This window comes from Castor canadensis, chromosome 6, assembly GCF_047511655.1.
Source record: "Castor canadensis chromosome 6, mCasCan1.hap1v2, whole genome shotgun sequence".
NCBI lineage: Eukaryota > Metazoa > Chordata > Mammalia > Rodentia > Castoridae > Castor > Castor canadensis.
Genome location: NC_133391.1, coordinates 133,928,487 through 133,941,954, shown reverse-complemented (window position 1 = coordinate 133,941,954; position 13,468 = coordinate 133,928,487). Strand labels below are relative to the sequence as shown.

The 13,468-nt window shown below is 38.8% G+C and overlaps 1 protein-coding gene across 3 annotated transcripts in view; it reads right to left on the bottom strand.

Annotated features, from left to right (window-relative positions):
• Window positions 1-13,468, bottom strand: part of Arl15 (ARF like GTPase 15) — a 384,701-nt gene that overhangs the window by 93,490 nt on the left and 277,743 nt on the right. The window contains exon 5 of one of the 3 annotated variants that reach the window (XM_074077501.1): window positions 9,047-9,125. The exons of the other annotated variants lie outside the window; for them this stretch is intronic. Within the exon in view, the coding sequence (XP_073933602.1) occupies window positions 9,047-9,125 (79 nt within the window). The remainder of the gene's footprint in view (window positions 1-9,046; window positions 9,126-13,468) is intronic. 3 annotated transcript variants of the gene reach the window in all.

Here is a 13,468-nt window from a genome sequence, read left to right as displayed (position 1 = left end):
AGCATTATTTTGAGAAGGAAAAATGAGAGACACCTTCTACAGAACAGTGTGAATTAATTAATGTTTATAAAGAACTTTGATATGCTTGTGCATAAAGCACTCTGAACGTAAACATTTTAAGGACACTTGGTTTTTCTGTAGACTAGCTTAAGAACAGGGTGGTAATTAGCATGTTGGGAGGTAAGAAAAGGTTTTAAAGAAAGCACAGCGACAGATGTCCTGCTCATAAGGCAATACATAATACCCACTGCAATTGTTGTGGCTATGTGTGCTCTTAGGGTAGGATGATAAGCCAGGTGAAAATGGGGAAAAATGTTTTCAGCTCAGGGAAAGCCAAGTTCTTCAGTAAAAGTAAGTCTTAAATAAGTTTTTAAAAATACCAAATCAATTTAAAGTGCTAACAGCCTTACCAGGATGTAAATTCTTAAACAATTAGCCTCATTCCCAACAGGATCAAACACAAGCACACAGCCAAGGCAGCTTAGCTCCTAAACTTGGTGTGTTCAAAGAGAATCTTGATTTGAGCTGAGTGTGAGCTCAGATGCAACACAACCCTTCTACACATAGCTCCATGGGAAAGCATTTTCTGGAAACAGATGCACCTTGTTTAAGAACCAAAGTTTTGATTCTGAAAAAAATTGGATACAAATAGAATTTTTAAAAACTGAATCATATTTCAAAAGCTCCAGGGAAGCTCCTATCACAGGGAGCCCTGTCAAGAATGTTTTTGCAAGTGAAGAATTATTTTATGAATTGAAAAATCACCTTTAATTTATTTGCTGCATTGATCTTTTTGGTTTTGTTTTGTAATTATGTACTTATTTTTTGTGGCTTATTTTGTTTCTTTTTTTTTTCCAGTGCTGGGGAATTGAACCCAGGACCTTAAATGATACTTTTAATACATTCTGGGAGTCTTTCTCCTTACTTACTACTTAAACCCCCTGGGTATAACTCTTTTTGAAATGGAAACCAATGGGATAATTGACTTGAATTTCCTGGAATTTGTTTTATAGTCGAACTTTAGAAACTCATCTGTCCTACTTGACAGGGAATATCTAGCTCATTAGATATAAGCAGGAGAAAAGTGACATGGGCATTTGGTCCCTATTTTGAAGGAAGGGTGTAAACACCCTGGTTTTGTAACTCAGTCCTATTAGGCAGGGATGATAGATAGGAAAGAATCAGGAACACATGCTTCGATGTAGAAAACCTACTGGAAACATATTTGTTCCAACTCCAAAAGACTGAGTAAGAGTTCACAGTTGAGTAAAGGTTCCCAAACTTTCTTGATTCATGAATCTATTAGTCTCTTGGTAATTTTTTTCATGGTGCCTCTTGCCACAAGAAATACCTAATAGTCATTTATTAAGTAGTTAGGTTCAAATAATAATAAGTAACTGTCTTAACTCAGTTGCAGTTTGAAAAAACAATACTCATAAATCGAAAGGAAAAAGAGAATTATTTTTTATTTTGTTCTTAACCACAATGACTTACTAAAGAATGCACACGCCTATGGGACACTGACCAACTTCTCAAATCTTGGAATCAGATTGGATACTGCCACTTTCATTCCTTATCCCACATTAATTACTATGCATTATTTGCTTTTTGTCACATTAACCTCCCCAAACCCAACTTCAGAAAAATATGACATCATCAAAAGGAATGTAGCTCCATCTATCGTTGAAACTGTGAACTACCTCAAGCTAGAAGTTCATTTGGTGTCTGAAAAATACCAAATAATGTTGTGTTTTTCTCTAAAATTTAAAATATCCTCTGTGAGATGAGGTAACTGTGGTACCCTGGGGTGCCATGGCACACAGTTTGGGAACTACAAAGTTTATAGACAAGAAAAAGACTTTCTATTTTCTGGAATGTTTGAATCACATCCCAAGATTTCAATGTTTTCAGTATACACATAGACACACACGCACAGAACTGAACTCTACACCTGCTTCTATGTGTATCTTATCAGATAAAAGTGCCACCATTCCAGGTAAGTCACCGTTTTAAAAGACAATGTTATAGTTGGGTACCGGTGGCTCACGCCTGTAATCCTAGCTACTCAGGAGGCGGTGACCAAGAGGATTGTGGTTCAAAGCCAGCCAGGGCAAATAGTTCACAAGACCCTATTTCGAAAAAATGCTTCACAGAAAAGGGCTGGTGGAGTGGCTCAAGGTGTAGACCCCAGTTCAAACTCCAGTACCGCAAAAAAACCCAAAAAAGACAATGCTGTCTGTCAATATGTCAATGTATTCCAAAACAATGTATCACTCAGTTCCAACCTTGCTTCTATGAATTTATTCAGATGTGATTTTTTTTGTTTTTAGTTTATACTAGAAATTTTCTCATATAATGAATGTTTTCTGCTTTGATATATAACCTATTCTTTAGAACCAATGATGTCACTGAATCTACCATTATGGCTGCCCATCCATCTCTAACAGCATGGCAGATATTACATATTTGGGTATAATTGCTGAAAGGCATTGGTGCATTGCACAAAAAGGTGAAAAATGTGGCAACTGCTTTGTGAAAAGATATTAAGAGCACTAATTTAGAATGATGCTAATCTGAAATCATTTATTTCAGTTGATACACTGCTCTCCAGCATGTAAGGGTAGAGGTTCTTAATGATAGAATAATTCTACTTCTTGATCTTTCTCTCCAGAACCAAAATAATGATCCTCTTTCTTCCTTGCACAAAGCAAATTTCCATTTGCTACTGAGGACAAACCATGGACTGAGCATATAATGCTAGTTTTACCATCATCTCACTTTCCTTTTCTACCTTTGAAATCAAACTCCAGCCTTACATTAAACTATTAACCTACCTATTTCAACTTTCTGCATGTTCACTTCATAATGCTTTTGCCCTGGGGTTCTGCTCTATCCTCCAGTTTTATCTGTCTGTGCTCTTAGTTTTCCTCTCTGCTACTTTGCAAAAACCTCCCACATAATTTTAGGTAATAGCAATTTAACAGAATGCCCTCGGGTGGAATAATCAGCCATCATGATTAGTTAGAGTCAGGTCCTGGCTGAATTCAGGATTAGTGATGGGTGTCTCCTCAGGACCAAGGCAGCCTTCAGTCTCAGAAGAGAGAATTAGGGGGAAAAACTCCATTCAGTATTGTTAAGTGTGGTACTGTTTAATCAGTGAGGCACAGAACCATATTACCAACCTGGGTTAAAATGAACTCAATTTTAATGGCAGTGTGTTCATTGTCAAGGTATTTGTGGTTCAGGGCATCAAGAAAGTTCCAAGGTTTTAACCTAGTCCAGTGAGGTGAATGAAATAAGCAGAAAGACACTGAAATAATACACCGATAAGGACATCACCATGTAATCTCTGAAGACAGCAGCTTCTAGGACCCTCACTCTTTTGTTCATCAGATTTATATTTTACTTTTTAACATCCTGTCATATAGTATTCCATTTCGGGAACATTTTAGCTTATATAATGACATTTAAGAAAAAAAAAAAAAAAAAAGCAAAAAAACCTAGAAGCCTTTTCCAGTGCCAAACTCTTTTAGAAAGTTTAGCTTCTGACTAATGCAGTGATGTAATGTAACAATACCAAATTCTTTCATAATATTTAGGAGTAAGTGATTACTTGTGGAAACGGTAATGTTTCCTAACAAACCAAGTATTTCAGGGACAGACCACCCAAATGTATTATTATATAAAGATGTCAGTTACATAATTACATGAGAAAACAACACATTTTACTTTTTTGTTTTTTAACAATAATTATCCTCTCTGGGGAAGATGGGCTGAATTAGCTGCTTAGCAAAGTGCCTCCTAGGGGCTCCAATTATCTCAGACACATTTGAACTGGGACCTTGAAAGTGTACGTTCAACACAAGGAGAATGAAAATGTTCTCCCCATCTCCCCCGCCCAACTCTTGCCTGATCTGAAGTGACTTCTCTGAGACCACCAACAGTGAATGCGCATTTAAAAACTCCAACTCAAATTTAAATGTACACTATAGTCCCTTGCCTTGCTGTAAATTTTTTTTAGAATATAGTTACAAGGTCTTATAGTGAGTTGGGGGTATAGTTCAGTAGTAAAGTGCTAGCCTAGCATGCATAAGGCCCTGGGATTCACCTCCAGAACTACAAAACAATTTTAAAAATTAAAAATGAAGGGGTCTTATATTGATGATATGAAACAATATTAGAGTCATTTAGTGAAAATACATACACACAAAATCAAACACCTGCTCTATAATGGATGCTGAGTCATTCTTTAAAAATACAGAAAAGAGCATATTTTTAAAATGTGACTTGAGGGGATGAGATGGCCCAATGTATACACATATGAATAAATGAATAAACAATAAAAAATGTGACTTGTATTTAATTGAAGTGGTATTTATATACACCTGTGTAATTAGGATTGCACAATAAATGGTTTTGAAAATGACTATACTGCTTACATATAATACAAAGAAATATTTGCTTTAAGAAATCTAATGCATCACTGTTCATATTTTTCAGTATTTTGGCAGACACATTGAGGCAGACACATTGAGTGTCCAACGTTGGAGAAAAGAGCTACATTAGCAATAGCTATAGATAGACATTTTTAAGAATAGGTTATCATAGTCCATCACAAAGTAAAGACAACAAAGGAATAGGGTGCTTTCACCAAGATGCCCAGTGGTCTTCCATGGGGGATGTCATCTTCATTGAAATAGGATAATTCTTCCTTTTTCATGGCTGGCAACCCTGAGCCTTGCCCACAAAATGCTAGTAGTGCTCTCCAGTCATAGTGATAATCAAAACATTCCCACACATTTCCAAAAGTCCCCTAGGCAGGAACAGTACGTACTCTGGTCATTCAAACACCACTGACCCAAAGAGTAGCTAAAAAGAGAACCCAAAACAGAATGATAGTGAAGTCTGCTAAAGCTTTGTTGTATCGCTTAAAAAAGGTGTGTGTGTATAAATGGGGTAGAGTATTCCCCAAAAACTGTACATAACAACTTCATCTTTCAGTTTATTTATAAAGGATTTTCTCTTAGGGGTTCCCACATTACCAGGTATTTGCATAGGAATGTCTGCAGGTAGACATTCTATTCTAAGAGTCTGAGACTATTATTCACCTTGAGACGTGGGTAAAGAACCCAGTTTTCTTATACTTCTTCTCCTTGGTGGTACTGGGGATTGAACTTGTGACCTACTGCTTGCTTGGCAAGTGCTCTACTACCTGGGTCCTTCCCCTCTCCCTGGCAAACCCCATAACCTCCTTTTTTGCAGATAGTTTGTTTTTCAGATAAGGTCTTACTAATTTTTTTGCCTGGGCTGGCCTTGGACCATGATCCTTCTATCTCTGCCTCCCACGGGGCTGGGACTATAGGCATGTGCCATCAGTTCTTTTATACTTTTGCTTGACCTCAGCTCTGCCTCCTAGCTGGGATTAATAGCAAGGGAAATGAGACTGGAGAATAGAGTCTCTTGGAACCAATCTGTCACCTAGAGGGAGGCTCTGGGTGAAGAAAACTGAGTATCACAACAGAGCTGATGGATGAATGCACATACCCAATGTCACAACATTCTTTCAGCTGGTTAATGCCAGCTAGGACCTGAGAATCTTCCACAAAGATCCAAATGACAATATTTTTTATCAGCATAGCATCATAGTATGTGAGACATGAAGATGATCTAAACAGCATTCTTGAAGCAGCTCTGCAGATTTCTCAATAGTCCTTAGGAAATAGAAAGGAGGAAGTTGATATGGAAGGGAGCTACAGGCAGGACTTCTAGGTCTCACCTCCAATTTAACCTCCAAAAAGTTTCATCTGTTTTTCTAATTATGGAACATTCAATTTTATTTTACAGAGAAATTAAAAGAGGGATGGTGGAAAGCTCTGCTTTAAAAAAGAAAGAGAAAAGCACTAATCTATTTCCAACCATGCTGAGTCCTTTAGAGTGTCTGCAGTGAATCTTGAAAGAATTTGTAATTAGCAAAGGGTCTTTAAAGTGCCTCGTCTCCAATGATTGGAATCTCTCATCTTAAATATTAACCTGGACCTCTTGGAAAAGAGAAAATGTGATTTATTAATGGATTGTCCTAGAAGAGGAATGAAGAGACTTATGTTTGCTGCTGGCTTTCCCATTAGCTAGCTAAGCCACTAAGCCTCCCTTTGCCTCAGTTTCCTTGTCAGTAAAAGGAGAACTGGGCTCCAGTAAGGCATTTTCTGGTTCCAAAACTTTATGCTTAATGAAAACTTTGTAAGCTATTTATGAGAAGAGACAAAATCCACTTTCTCATCGTTTTCCTCGTTGCTCTTGAATGATATACCTCTCTTTTCCAAAGGAAGCAAAGTGTCCAGAGACATTAGCAAAAACAACAACAACAACAACAACAAAACCCAACAAACCAAAAAACCAAGCTTTCATCCAACCTAACCAGGACTAATGGAATGTTTACAGACAGATTGGCTGGCCTCAGCCCTTTGCTTTTTCTCCTTTTATCCATCTAATCCTCCTTTCAGTCTGTCACCCCTCACATCTCTTTCCGTCTTTCTGTCCTTCTTAGCTCTGCTCCAGTTAAACTGCACATAACTTTAAGTGGCTACTGTATGCAAGGCACCATGATTTAGCATATGGGATACACAGAGATGAATAAGACATGGCCCTGTATTGCAAGAGTCTTCTGTGTTTTAGAGGGACAACTCTGGAAGAACTATAAAGGACAGGTTAGAGATGCAAAAGAATGGATGAGGGCATGAAAGGTCTTTGGCTTAAAACCAATTAAACTTGATAACTAACCAAGGTAAGTTCACTGAGCCAGTCACCTGGTTCCTGCTCCAGGTGCCTGTGCTCCAGGGCCCATAGCAGATGCAGCAGTTACAAAATGGAAAGGCCTGGTGCCTGCTCAGGCTCTGAAGGAGAGACAGACATGTAGAATTAGGCTTGGTGCCAAAAGAGAACCAGGACAATGTCAATCAGGAGAGGAATCATGACAGAAACGGCAGATATGGGTGGGAAAAAAGAGAATTAAAGTCCAGTTGGAAAAATGAGTCTACTTAATATAACGTGAAAGGGATGAAGGGTGGAAGGGCATTGGTATGCAACTGGGAACATCTGGGTTGCAGTCAGGAGAGACATCAACGTTGAAATATTGTCAAGAGGGGAGCCATGAAGTGGGGGGAATCTCTAAGGCAGAAAGAACAAGAGAGTGAAGAGAGGGCTGTAGAACCCAAGCCTGGCAAGTGTGTATACTCAAGGGGTACAGAAGAAAAGAAAGCTGAGAGAAGACAACAGAGAAAAGAAGTATAAGAACAAAAGCACACGTGTGTAGTGCCAAAATAAGCTAAGGAAGATGAGAACATCAAAAGAAAAGAAATATTCAGGAAAAAATAAACTGGACCAGAGCAGGGTAGGATAGAGCAGGAGAAAGATGCTGATGCTGTCATAAGGCTTGGCAGTTAGACACCAGACACCTCTGAGGGAGTGGTTTCACTGAGTCACAAGGATCTTCCTTAGACAAAGTAGCCTGAGAAGACACAGTAGATCAAGGTATTATGAACTTGAGAATATCTCCTCTCTCTTTTCTCTCCCTTTCCCCTTCCCCTCTCTCCTGCTTTTGAGTTTGGAGGAGGTTTGAACACACTTTCAGGCCATGGAAAAGAAATGAATCTGATACAAATTCTCTCCATTTCTTTCCCAACAAAAATTAAAGCCATCAACTTCAAGTTAAGGGGTTTTAATCCATAACTTTCCTCTGGTTATGTGGTGGTGGTGGAGAAACCAATATAATTCCTGATGTAGACAGATATGTTATAAATATTAAGACACTTTGGGGAGAGAAAGTAAGCAGATGCATTTCATGTGTGCCTCAAATCCAGGCCTCAAGTGCAGATGACAGGAACTGGCAACAGAGCAGCCTTGCACATGAACAAATTGAGCTAGTGGGCTACAAGTTGCAGATGAGATGTTTATTTACTTCAAGATGAATATTCTTTTAAGCTTTTTAAATATAATGCTGGGGATTGAACCCAGGGACTTTTCATATGCTAAGTACATGTTAACCACTGAGTTACATTCCCTAGCCTGTTTTTCCAGCTAGAAGTAGTGGCAGTAGAAGTAGAACAGAGCCAATATTATTTCCAGAATCTACAATACATGTTAAGACATGCATATGAGTGTACATAAATAAATACATAAACTGTATATAATAATTCATTTTATGAGTATTGATTAATTTTATATCCATTGACTTCTCTTAGCTCTATGAGGCAAACTCAGTGATCATTCTTATTTTAAACAGGAAGTGACAGTCTCAATGACACTGCTGGTTGCTATAGTTTGGATCTGGAATGTCTCCCAAGATCTATGTGTTAAAGGCTTGGCCCAAATATGGTGGAAACCCTAAGAGTAGAGCCTAGCCTTAGGTCACTGAGAGTGTACCTTGGAAGGGGAGAGTGGGATCCCAGTCACACACACTTTTCTCTCCTTTTCTCTTTCTGTCCATAAAGTCAATGTCTTTGTTCCACCTTATGTCCCCATCAAGATGTGCTGCCTTGTAAAAGCAACAGGGGCCAAGTGATCATGGCCTGGAACCTCTAAAACTGTGAGCCAACATGAACCTTTCCTCTTTGCAAGCTGATTATCGGGTGTTTATTAGAGGTGTGGAAAGCTAATGCAGTCATCCAGCATTAAGTGGGAGAGCAGGGACTTCACACCAGATTACCCACTTGGAAGCCCATGCTGCACTCCAGGCGAGAAAGTGTACCACTGCTTGGAAACCACCCTACCTAAGCCCTGCTCGGAGGGTTGGTGCCCTCTAGTTATCCACCTGGGGGTACTGGTAACTGGGGACTGACCAGTAATTTGATTTTTCTTTGCTTAGTGCCCCTTTAAAGCAAATAAATAAATAAAAATTAATTTACAAATTCCATTTTTACAAATTCACCAGCCCATTAAAATAAATAAATAAAACTTCTTGAGAACAGCTCCCCAATTTTCTGTGTACCAAGATCTTGCAGCTGAAGTTTAACAAATCACGTAGTCAGTCTGGGGTGTGTGATATACTCACTATATTTCTCCAAGTCTGCTACTTCCTCAAAGTCTTCATTCCCTATTCCCTCTCTTCCATGTAGGACAGACCTTAATTCCTAACCAAAACACAAAACAAAAAAGTAAAACATAAAACACCACTGATCAAAACATGACCTGTCTCTCTTGATTAATACATACTTATTGAAATGTCTCTTTGTAACTCTCCGTGAAAAGGGGTTTCATGCTAACATGTAAGATTTCATAGTAACTGCACCTATGTCCATGTTTGGCTTCATGAGTGTGAAAATCTACCCTACAGGCCAGGCTGAGAAGGGCTCTAGGTTTAGCTTAGTGCTTGGAATTTCTGTTGGTGGTGGCAGGGTGCTGGGGACTGAACCCAGTCTTTACACATGTTAAGTACACACCCTATCACTGAGCTACAGTCTGAGCCTTGACATTCTAATAATTGTACCTTTGAACTTGTGTTTTGCAAATGAAATCTGATGGATCATAGAAGCCTATGGATGAGCTGAGGAGTCACATGGAAAGAAAAAGCATTATATTTTAGTACTTTTAATAGCAAGTTTTGACTGCTTTTTGAATGATGGGATTTCTATTTTGTGCTAGACCCTGCAAATTATGTAACCAGCCCTCCATGTAACTCTCTTGCCCCCAAATGGGTTTTGTGTGCTTGCGTACTTGACTTACTAGTCTACCCTCCCCTTTATTCACTGATTTGTATTAATGCTCCTTTGATGGATAAGCCACTATCTTTTTCATCTCTATATCACAGGTTCCCTATGCCCAAGTGCTAAGAAAGTGAGAAGGTGAAGGTAACAGAAGGTGCTTGAGAAACACCTGGAAAGCTAATACACCACTCCAGCTAGGTATTCCATGATGTCACAGCTGTTTCTTTTCTAAATTACAAAATCAAAGTGCTGACCTCCTCTTTCTGTGGAAGGCTATAAAAATAATGGCATCTTCCTTATTTGCTTGTAAGAAAAAACACTTCAGATTCATAAAACAATGATAAGTGGTAGGGTATTAGGTTTATTTTTAAGGGCTTTATTTCCTTTTAACTTTTTGTTAAATCTGAGCATCAAAGCATTTTTTGAATCCTTACTGTTCCAGTACCTTAGATTCCAAACATGGCAACTGACTTTTCCTAAGGGTTTAATGGTGCTTCATGCAATGCTTAATTTGAGTCAACAAATGGCTGAAGGATCATCCCCAAACACTTATCTCTCAGAGGGAGCAAATGTAACTACCAGCCTCTGGTGGTCCAGAAGTAAATAACTAAAGTCAAGTTTCCACCTCAAATTCCAAGTACTATTATACCTTGTATCATTGCTAAATTCTCAGGCTGACCCATCTAAGGCTCTTTATAAAAATATGATTTATATCACGAGTTAAGTTCATTACAGACAACTATACCCGAGATAAATGCCACAAAGAGAAAACAACTCCACATCCTCCACAGTTTCTGTGGTTGCAGTTACTGGACACTAAAAAGTCACTTATATGAAGAACATGGATTAAATTGGTTAAATATCACATAAGACTCCAGGTTCAGCAGTTTTCTTTTCCTATCTTGGCAAGCATAAAGATAACTGAGAAATGTGTCCTTGGCTATTAGGAAGGAAGGGAGATCCAGGACACACAAGGAATGAAGTGAAAGCCAATTTAATAACGATGTCCTTTATCCAAATATGAAGGGAGACGTCAGTTGTCCTCTACTGACTGAAGAACACAAAACCAAAATGGCAGTGGTTGAGGGACAAAGAAAGTGAGCTGCAAAGAGTGGTAGTCTGAGTATTCTGTATTCAGAAGAGTAGGGAGTTGAAAAGGTGTATCTGGGTTTGGTAAGGTGTCATAAGGGTTATAAAAGTCTCAGTCGCAACTTCTTCACCAGCTTAAAAAGAAGTTGTTGATGTTTAACATTAGTGGTAATAACCTAAGAAGGACCAAATGCACACTGTGTTGAGATATTTTAGGCAGAGTAATCAAGACACGGAGAGCATACTTTATTCACACTGTGACTAAACCTAGCACACTGCCAAAAAATAGAATTTGGAACAAATTTTGGAATCAAAACTACTCATCTGTTTTGCAAAAAGGAATCAGAAGCACATCAGCGTAATCAGTAATTTTAAACTTGCCTATTAAGTCAGGACACTGATCACTAACAGATGCATATATTTGCAAATTTCTTCAACCAAGATGACAAGCTCTTTATCTCAGGTCTCTTGTTGCTCCCCTGGAACCTAGGTTTCTGAAATTCTAATTATGCTCATTACTAATGATTCAGGGTAGCTTTTATCACTTTCTACTGACCAGCCAGATACTGTTTTGTAAGAGAGCCAAACAGAGATCTTATACCAGGCCTCCTTAGTCAATAAATTTCTGGGCCCAATGTAAATTGAGCAAAAAGGATTGGCACTAAGTAGTCAATGGAAAATGCCCTGTTTTTGGAACGACAGTCTGGAAGATCAATGTGGAAAGATTCTAGGTTTGCCCCTGGCGTTCTGGCAGAGGATATGGGTTCTAAAACATTCTGAACAGACAAATGGGCTCAGGGTAATGCAGAATGCAATGTATGACCTGGCTCATTTTGGAAGTTATGACCTTACTCTCTTTTATCCATGGAATACATTTGAAGACTTCCAAAAGATGTCTGAAACTGTGGACAGTACAGAGCCTTACAGCTTAATGCACTTTCCATCTTCATGAAGCATTTACATGCGCTATGGTTCTAATTTTGGTAGTATGTGGTATGACAGCAAAACTAGCATGCATTTCTTTTTTCTTTTTTACTATTTCATGGATAGAAGATTTGTGCTTACCTTACATGATTATTTCTCTTTCCTTAGTAAATCAAAGAACATTTATTTGCCTTTTACTTAAAGGAAGTACTTTGCAGGCTTCTCTCTAGCATATCCAAATTACTGACATCACTACTTTTGTGCTTTGAGCCATTATTAAGTAAAATAAAGGTTACTTGAATATACTATAAGTACAGCTATGCCATAATACTCCAATAGTTGATCTGATAACTGAGATGACTTATTAGTGACTAAAGATGGGTAGCATAAACAGCACAGATACACTGAGCAGGGAAGTCATTCATATTCAGGGCAGGACAGAGAGGATGGCACACTACTTAGAATGGTGTGTAATTCAAAATTCACTTTTTTATTTTGTGAATTTTCCATTTAATATATTTGGACCAGCACTGACCATGGGTAATTGAAACTGTGAAAAGCTAAACCACAAGTGGATGGCGGTGGGGGGTGGGGGGGGGACAGGGCCGGGAGGTGGGGGGACGGGGGACAGGGACTACTGTACCATGTGTCACAGGGGGAAATCTGGTATTCACAACCGAATCTAAAGATGATAGTGAGAAGGGAATCATGGAAAAACCATACGTAACTATTCTAGTAAGAACCACCTGGAGCTCAGAACTCCAGCCACATACCACAACCCATCACAGTTTCATGCTATCTCTCACAAATGTGGGTTTTATATAGGGAAGTTATGAAAGGAATGCACATCGATTGTGCTGAAGGTCTTTCAGGAGAATTTTGAAAATTCCCTTCAAAATCAAACTGTTTTTCTCTAAACAATGCCTCAGATCTAGCACTACCTCAAAATCTTAATGAAGTTTCACCATTTGCATTTTCACAGAAATGGTTCCTGTAGTAAAGAACTTTCTTTTCATGTCTTTGGCACTTGGATGGTGGTAAGAACTAGCCTGCCTACTATTGGACCACTTTCTGGGCACTTTCCATATGTTAATTCATTTCAGACTCACACAGGGCAAAACCAATAAAGTAGCTTTAGCACCACTGCCTGCTACAAGGCATAGACAAGGAAGCTGAGAAGTAGAAAGTTGAAAAATCTGGGCAGTGAGACTCCAGAGCTCACTTTTTTTTTTTTTTTTTTGGGTGGGATTTCAGGGTTTCACATTTGCAAAGCAGGTGCTCTACCACTTGAGCCACGCATCTACTCCACTTTTGCTCTGGTTATTTTGGAGATGGGGGTCTCATGAACCTGGCCCAGGCTGGCCAGGAACACTTGATCCTCCTGCTCTCAGCCCCCCAAGTAGCTAGGATTACAGGAATCAGGCACCTACACCCAGCTCAGAGCTCACAATTTTAATCACTTGTGAATCATTATCTCTCCTTCATAGAGTCATTCACACTTACTGGTCAGTTATTTTGAAGCGCTTAGTGATTCTTTAGAGAATGTTCAACAAATGTTGCTTGATGGTTAAAATTCTATAAGTAGGGGTGTGTGCATCTGTGAGTACCTGTGTAATGGGTTGTATTTAAGTTTGTTTCAATTAATTCATACACAGAAAAAAAGAAATTCACATTTTATTGAGGGTCTACAATGTGCTGGTCAGTGTATGAGATATTTCTTGCTAACCTAATCTTTAAAACAATCCTGTGAAAACATA